This window comes from Rutilus rutilus, assembly GCF_951802725.1.
Source record: "Rutilus rutilus genome assembly, chromosome: 5".
Classification (NCBI taxonomy): domain Eukaryota; kingdom Metazoa; phylum Chordata; class Actinopteri; order Cypriniformes; family Leuciscidae; genus Rutilus; species Rutilus rutilus.
Window position 1 is genome coordinate 37,990,023 of NC_140213.1, and position 16,759 is coordinate 38,006,781.

At 38.8% G+C, this 16,759-nt stretch overlaps 1 protein-coding gene across 2 annotated transcripts in view; it reads left to right on the top strand.

Annotated features, from left to right (window-relative positions):
• Nucleotides 1-16,644, top strand: part of cttnbp2 (cortactin binding protein 2) — a 48,784-nt gene extending 32,140 nt beyond the window's left edge. The window contains exons 9-23 of one of the 2 annotated variants that reach the window (XM_084409820.1): nucleotides 23-140; nucleotides 268-525; nucleotides 2,930-3,025; nucleotides 5,517-5,596; nucleotides 6,017-6,103; nucleotides 7,019-7,118; nucleotides 7,799-7,954; nucleotides 8,052-8,233; nucleotides 9,188-9,366; nucleotides 9,667-9,872; nucleotides 11,321-11,503; nucleotides 11,625-11,676; nucleotides 11,761-11,872; nucleotides 14,304-14,450; nucleotides 15,458-16,644. In XM_084409820.1, the coding sequence (XP_084265946.1) occupies nucleotides 23-140; nucleotides 268-525; nucleotides 2,930-3,025; nucleotides 5,517-5,596; nucleotides 6,017-6,103; nucleotides 7,019-7,118; nucleotides 7,799-7,954; nucleotides 8,052-8,233; nucleotides 9,188-9,366; nucleotides 9,667-9,872; nucleotides 11,321-11,503; nucleotides 11,625-11,676; nucleotides 11,761-11,872; nucleotides 14,304-14,450; nucleotides 15,458-15,715 (2,214 nt within the window). In that variant the 3' untranslated portion in view covers nucleotides 15,716-16,644. Of the gene's footprint in view, nucleotides 1-22; nucleotides 141-267; nucleotides 526-2,929; nucleotides 3,026-5,516; nucleotides 5,597-6,016; nucleotides 6,104-7,018; nucleotides 7,119-7,798; nucleotides 7,955-8,051; nucleotides 8,234-9,187; nucleotides 9,367-9,666; nucleotides 9,873-10,309; nucleotides 10,489-11,320; nucleotides 11,504-11,624; nucleotides 11,677-11,760; nucleotides 11,873-14,303; nucleotides 14,451-15,457 lie in introns of those variants that run through there. The other variant, XM_084409821.1, reaches the window with a different exon arrangement.
• Nucleotides 16,645-16,759: the final 115 nt, after the last annotated feature.

The following is a 16,759-nucleotide window of genomic DNA, read 5'->3' on the forward strand; positions in this document are numbered from 1 at the left end:
TTACATGTTTCCTGCTTTACAGAAATGCCTGGAAGTTTTGTGTAACCACAGTCAACAGGACATGGAGAAGAGGGACAAATGCAATCGCACCATACATGATGTTGCCACAGATGACTGCAAAGATCTACTAGAGAACCTGGGTGAGTATAATTTAAGCGATAGAGCTTTGTACAAATGTGATAGTTTGGCAGGTTAGGCCACTATGTGATAGTTGGCTTAAGTGACCACAGCCTTAACCCTTAACATTTGCTTTCTGCCTTGCTTTAGACTTGTACACAGTGGTTGTACAGGTGCTCATGTGCTCACTGGAGCGCCTTTGCCCTGTGGATCTCCTGGAGGATGGATGCACTGTTGGCAAAGTTACAATTCGCTGCAATACCAGCTGGGAAGAGTTAACAGGAAGCTTGAGTGACCTGCTGACCAATCACCTCCAGCTAATTTGTGGGAGGTGGGAACTGCAGGAAGTTCTGGATAGAGCAGACACTTTGGGCCTCTCTACTAACAGCATGGCCTCAGTGATTATAGGTAATCACATATACATCTTACAGTATAACTAGCAAAATTTGTGTCCATTTAACTTGATTATCTTTATAACAAGGGTGCCCAATCCTGTTCCTGGAGATCTGCCTACTTGAAGAGTTCAGATCCAACTCTGTTCTAACACGCCTGTCTGTAATTATCAAGTTTTTCTGAAGATCTTAATTAGCTGGTTAATTAGCAGTTGTGTTTGATCAGGGTCGTAGTTGGAACTTGGCAGGAAGGTAGATCTCCAGGAACAGGATTGGGCACCCCTGCTCTACAACATGAGCAACATACAACATAGCCAGCAGCCATATCACCCTGTAGCCCAAGACTGGTTGCCCACTGAAGCTAAGCAGGGCTGAGCCTGGTTAGTACCTGGATGGGAGACCTCCTGAGAAAACTAGGCTACTGCTGGAAGAGGTGTTAGTGAGGCCTGCAGGGGGCGCTCACCCTGTGGTCTGTGTGGGTCCTAACACCCCAGTATAGTGATGAGGACACTATACTGTCAAAGAGCACCGTCCTTCGGATGAGACGTTAAACCAAGGTCCTGACTCTCTATGGTCATTAAAAATCCCAGGATGTCCTTCAAAAAAGAGTAGGGGTATAACCCCGGCATCCTGGCCAAATTTGCCCAGTGGCCTCTGTCCATCATGGCCTCCTAATCATCCCGATATACTGATTGGCTTCATCACTCTGTCCCCTCTCCACCAGTAAGCTGGTGTGTGGTGGGCATTCTGGCGCAGTATGGCTGCCATCGCATCATCCAGGTGGATGCTGCACATTGGTGGTGGTTGAGGGGATTCTCCCCTACCATATGTAAAGCGCTTTGAGTACCCAGAAAAGCCTATATAAATGTAACAAATTATTATTATTATTATTATGAGGTGTTATGTGTTGTGTAATTTCCAGATCATATTTCACCTCAAAACCAAAAGAAAATACAAATACACTACCCTTCAAAAGTTACCCAGTCAGTAAAAAAATGTAATGTATAAAAATAGAAATCTTTTGTAACAATGTAAATGTACGGTCACTTTTGATCAATTTAATCCATCCTTGCTCAATAGAAGTATTAATATCTTTTGTTTTTTTCAAATGTTTTTTTTTTTTTTTTTTTTTCGGTAGAGTATAATACCGTATAATTTATATAGTGTATATATAAGAGTCTGTGTGTATATATGTATATGTATATGTATATATATATATATATATATATATATATATATATATATATATATATATATATAATACTGTGTCTAGACAGAAAATGTTATTTCTATTATTTTATTTCCTTCTTTTTTATTTGTTTTTGCTTTATGGTAATTTGCACAATTTTGGTAAAAAAAAAAAATTCTCTTCGTTTTTATTTTGATGTGAAATATGACCTGAACATTTCTTGGTGATATTCACCCCTCGTATTTGTTTTTATTTTTATTTTGATGTGAAATACGACCTGAACATTTTTTGGTGAAAAGCACCCCTTCACTGCCATGTTTGAATGCACAGTGCAGAAGCAGCCATGATCGTTTCATGATTGCTTTGAAATGCAACCTGTAGCGTAGAGAGACGTTTGCGATGGCTATTCTCGGACGACCCCAGCCTTATGAACAGCTGCTGCGCTTCCTGAATTGCCCTTGGTTACTGTTCAAGTTTTAATTTCCCCACCTCAGCGATTTTAAACTCTTGTTGTCATAGAAGCAAGAAAAAAGAGACGGCCAGAGTGCCCAATATGTGTTAATATATCTGCCACTAGTATGATTTGTGATATAAAACTTCTGAATATAGAACTTAATACCACACACACATCCGCACAAATGTGCTATTATTTACCCATGTAGGCTCTTTAGTAGTTATTTTGACACCAGCTCTAGTGAGCATGAATTTAATGTGACTCTTGTCTTGGGTGTTGTCCAACACCACACTGGGCCAAGTAGGGAAGGACGTGGGACAGGGGTCTAACTCCGCTTGGCTCGACCCGGGGGTTGTCATGCAGGGCTGCTGAAAATAAACTAGCCTTCTCCAAGTTCTCACCTATCTCTTTCACACCCCTATGGCCTTCTCCCTGTCTCTTTTGCACTCTTTCTCTCACCACTTCTTTTTTTTTGTTTACACTCAACTCCCCCCTTAAGACAAGATGTTTCCAAACACCAAGAGCAGATGTCAAAATGAAGCGTTTTGGCCTACAGAGAGCAACTTGATGACTCTCTACTATTCCAGACAGAAAACATGAGGAGACTGACAGACAGGAATGAGAGAAGAGGATAAAAGCTCATTTATCATGGCTCAAACCAGTAGATGAAAACTGCTCCCATGTCCGTAAAGATTACACATCCGTGTCTTTCACCATAAGCGGACACATACATCTAGCAAATCTATCCCTCTTTCCTAAATGATTTTCCTTGTTCAGGTGATGCTGTCTGGCTGCCGGGACAGGAACTGGCCCAGTCTCCTTGGGACCTCATTCGGAAACGCCTGAGTCAACGTATTACCATACATCTTAAAGGTGAGCTTTGCAGTCGTTTCATTTAGTCTCTTTTAAACTAAGGCCTATTTCACACCTCATACATAAGCACCCCATATTAATTTTGTCACCCATATTAAAGACTCCAAAAAATGTATTACGGTTTTCACAGAAATAACTACTAAATAACTATTTTCTATTTTAAAATGTGAACAGCAGTTATCTGAAATAGATGTTCTTTTGCAACAATGTCTTTACTGTCACTTCTGATCCGGTTATTTTATTAATTTCTTCTTTTTTTTCCTTTTTTTTTTTTTTTACTGACCCTAAACGTTTGAACAGTATTATATGGCAATGCATTCTACATGGTATAACTTGTAAGAAATGTTAAAAATGCATTTCTTTATGTAGAAATGAACATTAAATTAGATTAAAAGTATTGTTCATAGTTATATGTTCATGGTTCATATGTATGCAGTGACTAATGTTAACAAATTGAACCTCATTGTTGCTAGCCTGGAAATCCAGACCTAAATCTGAAAGATTAATGGTCTGGCATCGACTAATGAAAATCGGCCAGCTCGAGGGGCGGCACCAAGCATGCATTTGAAAATCTCACTGCACGCAATTGGATAACACTACGACCAATCACAACAAGCCCCATACGCTTAGCTACCAGCGGAGCTAACTGGTAGATTAGACCAGCCTTTCTCAAAGTGGGTGCCGCGGCACACTGGGGTGCCCCCTGACTGTGTCAGGGGTGCCGCCAAAAAATTTCTTAGGTAAAAAAAAATAAAAAATAAAAAATTCGGACATTTCATATATAAATATATTTGAATTTACATAAATACATTCTTCTTCTTTTTAACCCTTTCGCACGTACGACCACACCGGTGTGATCAGTCTAGGCTGGTCCCTGGAGCACCGGTGTGATTAGAACGGTCAGTGCATGACGTGATCAACTGCTAAATTCAAATGTGCTTTCGCGCGTTGGCTGGCGCTGAGCCAGAGACAGGCGCGCTCAGCTGTCATATATCACAACTTTTCAGTGTTTTCATCCACATAATGTTTGGTTTAGGTTTCAGACATAAGTACTAAAAAACAATACATTTAGAGTTTGTAAAATACACACTGATGTCAAAGGAAGAGGCAATAATAATCCTTTCCATTATAATTAGTTTTATTCATATCAGATACACATTGTGTAAGTAACTTTAAAGTTTACTCTGTTCTTCTCCCAGTTCACCTGCCACTTACTTTTATGTATTTCGGGAGAAGTGGATGAATTCACTTGTTGTAAATCCAACAGATCCGATTCTCTGAACTGCATCTGCGGCACAAACTAACATGGCGGCGCCCATCGCGCATACAGCTCAACTAACGCGATCGTTATAAAGGTGTTCAAAAAACAAAACACTTCCACTTGCATATATTTGACAATCGGAATATCAGATATTTCATGCCATATCTAACAAATTTGTGAATATTTTGAATAAAAGAGGAAAAATGACATAAAAGCAGATCATCATTCATTCAGCTCTGTTGTTGCTGCGGTGTGTCACGTGACAGGCAATGACGCGTCAACATGGAAACCGAAAAACTCACGCTGGGGGGTCAGCCAGAATATTTTAAATTTACGTGTGAAAGGGTTAAACATATGAACGGATTAATAAAATTGTAAATTCATTATATATATAATTTGCATTACATTTGGGTTATGCAGTGTTTTTAAATTATATTTTACACTGGGGTGCCTTGAGATTTTATGCACTTTTGAAAGGTGCCCTGACGGAAAAAAGTTTGAGAAAGGCTGGATTAGACTCTTGCCATATCCGTTCGGCAAAACAGCAAAAACACACTTACAAAGGAACGATTCGAGCGCCGTCTTCTATTCCTCTTTTAACTATTCCAAGTCTAACTCGTTCATTGTAGCGGCCAAAGCCGTTTCAAACAACTGGTGTTCATCCATAGCCATCTTGCAATGTTTACTAATGACTTCGACATCACAGCGCTGTCGTCATCTGTTTAGCTCGCCTCTGGCCCGCCTATATCAGATAACCCGATGTGATTGGTGCAGCTCGGATACAAGGGCATATTTAATGAGCATCATTCCTCGACGCCAGAGTAAACTCGCTGAGCAAATTCAACTTGTGCTCTCGCAAGAACTCTGGATTTCCAGGGTAAAGTGTTGCCACATTTTGTAAAATGATCAAATTGTATAAGAGATTCTCTTGGTAAAGCTGAAAGTTACACTATGCCTATGATAGAAAGAACCAGCAGATCTCTTGTTTTTCCACTCTTAAATGAATAGCCATGCTGTGCTCCCTGTCATCACATGACCATGATGTTTAGCTGGGCTCCAGAATATTCCATCTCATGCAACAGCACGTCAAAACAACTGCATGAAGTCCTCACTCAAATCAATTTCACACAGATCTCCTGGTCTCCCATGTCCTCTGTGTGTTGTGGTCTTTGATATACTGTGTAGGTTTGATTTATGTCTCATGGCTGCTATAATTTTACTTTCTGTCAGGCCTGTCAGAGTGCACTCTGGATGAGATGACGTACGACTCCCTGATCCCTCTACAGCTGCTGCAGAACTATGTCCGCCTGGTACGCTGACTCACTCTTCACGTCAAAGAGAGTTTTTTAGTCTGAGTTACGCTGGATGATCTTTAAAGTTTGGATTAAGAGTGCTGAGAGGGAACAAAGTCTTTATAATACCTTGGGACCAAAACAAAATGCTTTGAGCTTCCACCACCAGTTCGGCACCTTGGGGCAACAGATGCTATTTGTGTTTTAAACTGATGTAATAGAAGATGCATGCAGATACAGTGCAACAAGCAGTAACTTAAGACAACAAAACACCCTCAAAGACACACTTGAGTAATCAAGCCTGCATAAAGGCATGCATAAATAAAATATTTGGCATGGATGATAAAATGAACGTGGTCTAGATGAATAATACATGTGGAATTGTTCATGATATTTACCAGTGTTGATAAACTCAGTTGTGTTTTTGTTTGTGGTCAGGTGGAACAGTATCATAATGTCATCTTCCATGGGCTGGAGGGCAGCTTTCAGGAGTATATCGCCAACCAGATCTCTCATTATATCAAGGTAATTATTATCAGTTGTCTTAAATATTCATATTTTACATTTCATCCAAAGGGTTTAAAAATGAATAAGTAAATGCAGTTTGTTAATTTAAATGTTTTTGAACATTAAGCACTGATTATATGAGGGCTAAATCCTATAAGGATATACATAAAAAGTGGTAAATTCATGAAAATTAATGATAAATTAAATTCATGAAATGTATTCAAAAACATACACCACATTAAATTCATAAAAAGTGAATGTAAAGACATTTAGACATTTCTATTCATCAAATAATTCTCAAAAAAATGATCATGGTTTCCACAAAAATATGAAGCTGCATAAATGTTTTTAACATTTATGAAAATAAGATATGTTTCTTGAGCAGCAAATCAGCACATTAGAATGATTTCTGAAGGATCATGTGACACTGAAGACTGGAGTAATGATGCTGAAAATTCAGCTTTGCCATTACAGGAATAAATTACATTTTAAAATGTTAAAATATTATAAACAGTTATTTTAAATTGCAATATTATTTCACAATATTACTGTTTTCACTGTGTTTTTGCGTTTTGGTTGGTGAACATAAGATAATTCTTTCAAAAACAATAAAACATCTACTGACCCCAAACTTTTGAATGGTGCTGTAAAATAAATGGTAAACGGAGTACAATCTTATTTCCATAATGTAAGATATTTTTGAGTAAAATGTTATTCACCAAGAAAAATTTAGGATGGGCCGGAAGGTGTATTAATAAAGTAAATAGGGTCCATTTTGATTTCATGTTGACTTAAGAGTTTCACAAATGAATAAACATCAAGTAAAAGTTAAACATGAGCTTAATCTCTGAATCTCAGTATGTCTCATGTGATGTGAACATCCATCTGTACCAGTCATGATGTTTATGATGCACCTGTTGTGTGTGTTTGCAGCACAGACAGGAGGCCCAGGGGATTGGCTGTGATGTCATCAGGGTGGAGATAGATGAGAGTCTATCAAAAGAGCACCTGCTGGAGATCTTCATCAACTGTGGTAAGAGCAGCGCTGTGTCGAGGAGTCACATATCTCAAGTGATGATGTACTGTAGGCAAAGGAGCAGAGGAAGAAGAAATCAGACCCTAGAAACAAGATCAAATCTTGAATTTCCATAAAGTTGATCATGTATTTAATCTGAAATCCTCAGAAATAACTGATGATTCTGGCCTGTACCTTGTAAAAAAAATTATAATAATTGTACAACTTAAATCTAGGTTACAGTGAGGCACTTGCAGTGGAAGTGAATGTGGTACATTTGTAAATGTTAAAATACTTAGTTTCAATGGTATAACCACAAAATGTGGACAAAATGTCTGTTAGCATGGTTGTGAAAAATCACTCACTAACCTTCACTGTGTAAAGTTATATCAAATTTTACATATTTATTGCCATGGCTGTAAAACAACCAACTTTACAGCTCAAAAAATATATAATTTTTAACATAAGAATTGTTACTGGGTTTTTTTAATTATGAGCTTCAATTTTCTGCTATTAAATGGGATCCATTCACTTACATTTTAAGTACTTCTCCATAACCTTGATTTTTGCACAGTATTTTTTGTGGTAATCTGCATTATACTACAAATTATGTTGTTTGAGGAGTTTAACTAAATAATTGCATCTTTGAATGAATATAGTGGTATGTCTGGTATTGATCGAGTTGTGTTGTGTATCAGGGTTCCTGGTGTCTTTGCATGAAGGAAGCGCTGGGCGTTGTGTTGTGGCGGTTCTTGAGGGTCTGGAGAGAGCCCACTCTCTCAGCCACATCCTGGGAGACCTGTGCGAAGCACTAGAGAACCGAGGATCTGTCTATTCCCTCTCCCTTAATCATGGTGAGATGCATTCATACAGATGTAGCAGAGCAGGAACAGTCAATGTACCTGAAATAGCGTTTTGGTTCAACTCTTTTCTCCTCGTGTTGATGGGCAGGTCACAATGGGCTCTACTATTTCCGTGAAGGGAGTTTTTTGATTGGCACCCTGGCTAAGCCTCGCCTGCAGGGTGCTGAGCTACGATTACAGCAGCACTTCCGCTGGGTTCAGCTGCGCTGGGACACAGAGCCCCTCAATGGCATGCTGGGACGTCATCTCCGCAGAAAACTCCTCCACAAGGTCAGCCCTGCTTCATTATCTAATGAGCTGGAGGGAAGACCTCCAAAATAGCAGTTCAGCTCTAAATTTAGTCAAGATCGTTTAGTACAGTGGTTCTCAACTGGTTTTGGCATGGGACTCACAGTTCCCCATGGTCATGACGCTAGGCAAACCATCTATTAAAGCTATTAAATAGCAGCCCCAATCTAGTATAAAGGTAGTAAGTTGGTATGAGACACTACAGTCATTTAAAATATACAAAATAATAAAATAAGTGAAAATAATTAGTTTTAAAATAAATAATAGTTTCCATGGTAAATACACAATACTTACCTGAACTATTAATAAAACATAAGGGCTTTGATCCTGATGAATACCTGCATGCAAATTCTTCCCAGCTAACACACGACATACCAGTTACATAATTTATTCGTACGGTTTAGTAATTTCATGACACTAAACGTAACTACGATGTTGCATGCTGGTGATTTAATTTGCTCTATGTATATTGTGAAGTGATATATATAGCACACACGGAATAGATCCTGAATCACAACGTGTGTTTTTCAGGCAAAGGATTTTTTTTTTTTTTTTTACTGTGTCTGACAGCCTTCACGCACATCTTTCAAAATAAAAGTCTTGCATCAGAAAAACATTTACAAAAAAATATTTTTGTTGTTTCTTTTTGACTACACACTCTGCGACCCACTCAAAACTTTTGGGTCGTGACCCACCGGTTGAGAAACACCGGTTTAGTATATTTAGTGTAGTTTATTGTGTTGTAACGTATGACTGCTGAATTTGTTCATTTTGATATCTAGTTGAGGTAGTTTTAAATTGTTTTTGGAGCACATAAAGAGTTTTTTTCAGTTGCAGTTACAAACAATGGAGACTTTTAAGCATTATTATTATTAGTAGTATTTTTTTTTTTTTTGAAAGCTATCCCTTTAACTTCGATTTTCTGTGTTTCTGCAGACTCAGGGCCAGTGCTGGACATCTGATGATCCCGTACACAAAGCTCTTTCTTGGGTGTGCTCAGTGTGGCACCAGCTCAACGCCTGTCTGTCGCGTCTGGGGACATCAGAGGCCTTGTTGGGACCCTACATCTTCCTCTCCTGCCCTGTGAATCCAGAACAAACCCAGGCCATTCCAAAGTATGTCAATCTAGTGTTGTCACAATACTGGAATTAATATTAATATATATATAATAGTAATATTTCGAAGACAATTGTACTACAGCTGCCCTGTAAAATAAAAGTAAAGTAAATAAAGCGCAGCTGGTACCATGTATCGATACTTCAGAAAATAAATATTTAAATTTCAAATATTCAAAAAAACATTCACAACACTGTCATTTGAAATTAAACTATTCATGTTTTTTTTTTTTTTTTTGTATTTCCTATGACAGGCAGTGTTTTTTTATGTTAAATTGGTCCATGTGTCTTTGTGTTTAGGTGGTTAGTGAGGCTTTGGAATGCAGTGATTGTTCCACGGGTCGAGGACGCTGTTATATCTAGAGTAACAGCCAAACGCTCTCCCGCCCAACGACGGTCTCCCAACAACAAAGGTCTGAGCCTAGGTCAGAGAGCGGTTGTCAAAGCAGCTCTCAATATCCTTCTGAATAAGGCTGTGCTGCAAGGCTGCCCACTGCCCAGACCAGGTACAGCACCAGTGTTGGGGAACAGACTCAACTAAAACATGCGACAAATGTAACCACATTTATCAGTCGCTTGACAGTTAGCTCAGTTGATTTTACAATAATTCAGCTATTTCAGTACTGAGATACTTTCCCCAGCCACATTCAAAGTAAGTCTCAGACGTCACTCACACAGACCGTTGGCTGATGCATATGGCACACAAAATTTTAGAAGTTTAGAAGTCATCATTTGATTGGTTGAATTCTACAGGATTTCTAGAAAACGTCTATGACGCATTTTTTTTACGGTCCGCCTGGAAACAAAGCTGTCGTGGTTTGAAACCCCCTCATTGAACAAGAAAGCTGTTGTGTTTATATCTGTGACAATGAGCACTTATCAGGATCAACTAAACACTGGATTTTCAAAAGTATGTGAAGTTCACAGCATTCTGTTACCGTAGGGACATCATCGACGTTACATTTTCATGCCCCCAAACATGAAGCTGAACAAAACAAACTGTGATTGGTTGCTTTACATGTAGCTGCTATGGAGTCCAGACCTTCTGCCATCAGTCTGAAGGTTTGGCTATGCGACACTACATTCAAAGTAGCTTTACTAACACTGACCATCAGCCATTAAAGGGGCTATTTGTAAGAATTTTAATGCATTAATCAATTTGAACAGCGTGTAACGAAACGAAACGAAAATTAGACCTTCCTAACTTCCTAGGTTGGCTATGAAAGCCAGACTGATTTTTATGTGAAGAAATGTGAATATTTTTGCTGGGAAAATAAAAAGGATGTTAGGTTTAAGCACACTCCCGAGAGCCTCTCTTCTGTTATATGACACTTGAAACAAATGCTTATACAATGTTCAGGATAATGCCGAAAGAGCCATTCTGTACTGTAATGTCAATGTGTCATGCAAAGAAAAGGGATTCATTCAAGCTGTAGTCTCACATAGCCAGATCTATAGTCTATATATAATATACTTTATAATCAAACTATCATAACTGTGTAATTTGATGCCAGTGAATTGCAGAGCTGGGGCAAACATATCCATATCGCTATGATCAGATGCTTTCTTAACTGCTGTTTTCTCACCGCTGTCATTTTAGATGTTTATTTTGTTACTAAGAGGAAAGTGGCCAGCACATATTTAAATATTCATCTAAATGTCGCTCTCAGCAGCGTTGACGACTTCGAGATGTTCGTTAACAGTATATCTCTCTATTTCCAACTACTTTTTACTTATATGTGAAGAATAAAAAAAGAACTTCACCGAATATATTGGCCTGTTAGAGTGCGAACTCAAGCAGTAAGTTGCTGCCTCCAATTCACTTAATGGCCACCGGTGTCGCTAACAACAATGGTTTTTGAATTCTACAAATAGCCCCTTTAAATCTTTCAGTGCAGTAGTTATTGGTGCTCACGTAAAACATATTTTACCCTTTTTCTGTTTGCGTGGTTAGAGATTGACAAGCTTTTACCAGAGTTCCAGGGAGGATGTTTCCCTCTTTCCACCATTGGCTCCGCCTACAGGAAAGGGGGCCGAAAAGGACGCGATAATGGCGCTTGGAGACGAGCCAACACCAGTCCGCGGAAGAAAGGAAGCCCCGCCTCTGGGAGGAACTCTAGCTGTTCCTTAAGAGAAGGTGAGGTTTAACCGATGGCTTTGATTTTGCAGTAAATGCACCTCAGCTACAGAAGCTTTTTAACTTTTTGTTTCCAAAATATGGTCTAAATAATCCTTATTCTTTTATTCTTGTAATATAGGATCTCTGGCCAATTCAAGCACTCACCCACTGACAAATGTCAATCATGCAAGGTTGGTTTCCTATGTGTGTGCATGTGTTTGTGCTACCAGCAGATGGCAGTGTTACTCAATGATTCTGTGTGGATGTTCCTGCAGACTCAGTGATGGAGTTGCAGTGGGTCTTTCTCTCTACTCTGATGATGAGACGGATCTCATCAGAGAACTCCAGACCATGTGCTCTAGCAAATCTGAGCCAGACATAAGCAAGGTAATAGACACTGTTCAAAAGTTTGGGCTATGTACGTTTTTTAACATTTAAAAAAAAGATGATGTTATTTTTGTTCACCAACGCAGAATTTATTTGATCAAAAGTAAATCTATTATTCCTGTGATGGGAAAGTTACATTTTCACCATCATTACTCCAGTCTTCAGTCTCACATGATCCTTGAGAAATCATTCTAATATGCTGATTTGGTGCTTAAGAAACATTTCTTATTATCATTGTTGAAAACTACGGAGCCCCCCTAGTCCCACTTTGGCAAAAAAAAATTATTATAACTATCTTGTGGCCTCAAGATAGTAACTCGTGGCCTCATGATAGTAACTCGTGGCCTCAAGATACTAACTCGTGGCCACGAGAAAGTAAGTTTTTTCAAGGCGAACATTCCTTTTAATGTTTCCATGGCGACGCGTCACGCGATACACCGCAGCCACAATAATACTGTATGACAGATGTGTCGCTTTTATTTCGCTTTTCCTTTTTTATTCAAAATATTCACAAACTTGCTTACCATGTCATCAACTAGCCCCTGAGAGTACGGCGCCACATTTAGAATGTTCAGTGCTGCCAGATTCAAACTGTGCTTTCGCGCATTGGCTGGCGCTGAGCCAGAGTCGGACGCGTTCAGCGCTGTCATCACAACTAAGCAGTTTTTTCAACTTCATAATGTTTATTTTTGGTTTCAGATATTTAAATACACATAAGCACGAGTAAAACAATACATTTGGAGTTTGTAAAACACACTGATGTCTGTGAAGCAGCAATAACAATCTATTCAAATATAATTTGCCGACATGTGTTATTCATATTAGACAAACATAGTGCAAGACAAGGAACTATAAAGTTTACTCTATTCTTCTCAGTTCACCGGCCACTTTCTTGCATTTATTTCGGGAGAAACTGATGAATTTACGTACTGTAAATCCGACTGACAGGACAACATTGCAGCGCCCATCATGTTATTATAGATCTATTTATAAAGGTTTTTAAACGAGCCAGAGTCGGACGCGTTCAGCGCTGTCATCACAACTAAGCAGTTTTTCAACTTCATAATGTTTATTTTTGGTTTCAGATATTTAAATACACATAAGCACGAGTAAAACAATACATTTTGAGTTTGTAAAACACACTGATGTCTGTGGAAGCAGCAATAACAATCTATTCAAATATAATTTGCCGACATGTGTTATTCATATTAGACAAACATAGTGCAAGACAAGGAACTATAAAGTTTACTCTATTCTTCTCAGTTCACCGGCCACTTTCTTGCATTTATTTCGGGAGAAACTGATGAATTCACGTGCTGTAAATCCGACGGACAACATTGCAGCGCCCATCATGTTATTATAGATCAAGATTTATAAAGGTTTTTAAACGACTAAACACACTCACTTACACGTATGTGAGAATCGGAATATCAGATAGGCTAGTTGATGACATGGTAAGCAAGTTTGTGAATATTTTGAATAAAAAAGGAAAAGCGAAATAAAAGCGACACATCTGTCATACAGTATTATTGTGGCTGCGGTCAATCGCGTGACGTGTCGCCATGGAAACATTAACATGGAAACATTAACATGGAAACGTTCGCCTTGAAAAAACTCACTTTCTCGTGGCCACGAGTTAGTATCTTGAGGCCACGAGTTACTATCTTGAGGCCACGAGATATACTATCTTGAGGCCACGAGTTACTATCTTGAGGCCACGAGTTAGTATCTTGAGGCCACGAGATACTATCTTGAGGCCACGAGTTACTATCTTGAGGCCACAAGATAGTTCTAAAAAATTTTTTTTGCCAAAGTGGGACTAGGGGGGCTCCGTAGAAAACAGTTGTGCTGCTTAATATTTTTGTGGAAACTGATCAACTTTTTTCAGGATTCTTCGATGAATAGAAAGTAAAAAAAAAATTCACTTGCATTAATAATAGTACATGTAAATAATCCATTTACGTTTTGATAATAAAGTGGGGGGAGAAAAACTCCAACTGACTTGCATTAATGGGATTGTTCACCCAAAAACAAAAAATTTACATTTACTCACCTTTTATGTTGTTCCAAACCTGTATGAGTTTCTTTCTTCTGTTGAACACAAAAGAAGGTATTTTGAAGAATGTTGGTAACCAGACAGTTGATGGCACCCATTGACTTTTGGTATTTTTTTCCTACTATGGAAGTCAATTTTGCACGTACAAGCACCACTCATATACCTTCAGAAAATGTAAAAATATCATTTGGTATTTTTTTTGTTAATTTTACATGCACATTACAAAGCAGTGGTTTAATCTTTTAGTCTGTTTACTACAAAAAACTCAGCTTGTGTTTCTCTCAGAGACTTTCTGTTCAAGCACAGTAAAGCACATGGCCATGCAGTTTCTAGGAACTGACGAGCTGTTTTCATTTCCTCTTTTACCTGGTACAGATTGCTCTCTTTAAAGAGGACTTCATCATGCTTCCAGACTCGAGTCCGCCCACTCCTCAGATGAGTGATGGGGAGGTCACGCAGCCCCAAACACTCCCTGTTACAACAGAGAGTGCCGTGGATATGACCTATCCTCCACCACAGAAGGCAAGCCTTTGATAAAACACCATGGCTCTGTTCCAAAGCCTACTGAGACACCTACAGGTAGCGTTCTTCCAAGGCATTGTCCTAACTGTCACGGAACCTTATAAATGACCAGTTTGGACACTCTGCATAGTGCACAGATAAGGACATTTCACACTGCGCTTATTTTAAACCCCATTTTTTTTAGAAGTTGAACTTATTTTAACTTGAGCACCGTGATTTTTAGAAAGCTGTATCATGTGTTGCTTTTAATTGGGTTAAGTTATTCGCAGGGCTTAAGGGGATTTTAGTTTTTTTCCTCTCATTTAAGCTGTTAAGTGCAGTCTTTTACCTTTTTCTTTTTGTCCGAGTTTCAAATACTTTTAATATTGTGATTCACCTCATAGCAGGTTGGTTTGGTTTATTGCCTCTAACTCTTTAAAGGGGTAGTTCACCCAAAAATGAAAATTTTGTCATCATTTACTCACCCTCATGTCGTTCCAAACCCGTGGAATGGGTTTTATTCATTATTTTTGTTCTTCTTAAAAAAAAAAAAAAAATATGAGAGGTTTCTGTCCCTCCATTGACAGCTACGCAACTACCACTTTGACGCTTAAAAAAGTTTATGTAGAGATTGTAAAACTAATCCTTATGAATGGAGAGACTTGATCGCTTCATATGATGAACAGATTGCATTTAGGCTTTTATTCACATTGATCGAACAGAAGCGCAACCGTGCTTGCTTGACGCGCGAGAACAAACCTCATTGGTTCTTGCGGAAGCTCAAATGTGCTGCGTAACACACAAGAATGAACTTCATTGGTTCTTATGGAAGCTCAAAAGTGCTGCGTAACACGAGAATGAACCAGTTAACACCTCATTTGCCATCTTGGATTTGCCTTAAAATGTTGCCTCTGTAGGTCGCTTGCTAGTTTTTGGAACAAAGCACATTCGAAGTACATTCTTTCTTTTATTTTTGTTTAAATATGTTGTTTTTTGTGTAATATATGTATTTCTTTGTCTCTGAAAAGACTGACGGTGGTCACGCTTCTCCTCGGCGAGTGACGAGGCCCAGGTCGCATCTGCCCGTTCCCAGCAGCAGAGGAGCTCAGCAGGTGAACACCACCAGCAGCAGCAGCAGCAACAACAGCATCAGCAATCCTAGCAGAGCTTCCACGAGCAGCAGAGCAAGGCAGATCCTGCCCCACAACAACACAAACAACTTCTCACAAGGCCACATCTGGTTCCTGGACCCCAACTGTAATGAAAACTACAGTAACCATGGATAGACACCTCCCACTGCCCTCCCTTTGCCCTCATTCTGTTATTGCCCTCTATTTTGTGAAGTTAGGTTACTGGCAGCATTTAAGTATTTGTACATGTTGTCCATACTTGTTACAATATATTACATTGTGTACTTTTGGGACCATAGTTTTAATATATTCAATTAAGTAAAGAACTTCGAGGAAAAAAAAGAAAGATAAACTAACAGGAGAAAGACTGCTTGAACACTTTACAATTTGCCTTTTATGTCAAATGTTTTGGATCAAAGTAAGAGCTGGTAGTCTTTTTGCTCTTTAGTATTTTCAATCAATCGTGTTTTATCATTAAATAAGTGAAAGGTGAGTTTTTAAAACTGTCGAAATCAGGGTTTTACCAAATATGTGTAAATAATAACTGGGAACTTAAATGTTGTATAGATTAGTATGTGTGTGTGTGTGTGTGTGTGTGTGAACGCTTGTACATTGGAGGACTTTTGAAGGGAATATGAAAACTGTATATATTGTTTGTAATATTAAATTTTGGTTCATATTTTTTCACTCGTTTCCAAACAAACTGAATGTGGCAATAAGTACCGCCATTGCGAACACGGGATATTTTGTTTTCGTTCTTTAAGCCATAATTAGTATTTTCAATTACTCTCATGCGTGCTCAGTGACTGGCTTGAACTTTGACCCCCCCCCCCCCCCCCCCCCCTCCCTCTCCCTTGTGTGAAACCCAACTATGAAATTGGAAGCGGCGCGCATAAACTTTCATTTGTCTTCTGTATTGAACATTTAGGATAAACAAGTATTCTTTTAAAGTCAGTATTGTTCATATGTACAGAAGAGATTATAGTCGACCTCTGATGTTTAACTGTATTATAGTTGTCGGATGAGGTTCAGAGAAATTGTCCTGTTTCCTCAAAGCACAACAATTAAAAATGCACTATCCTAGACATCGGCTCTTGGGTTTTCTTTCTCCACACAGCTAATGCTAACATCGTGTAGCTGCTACGTTTAAAACCAAATCATTCAGCCTCTCCCCTGAAACCCCCCACTACAACACAAGTT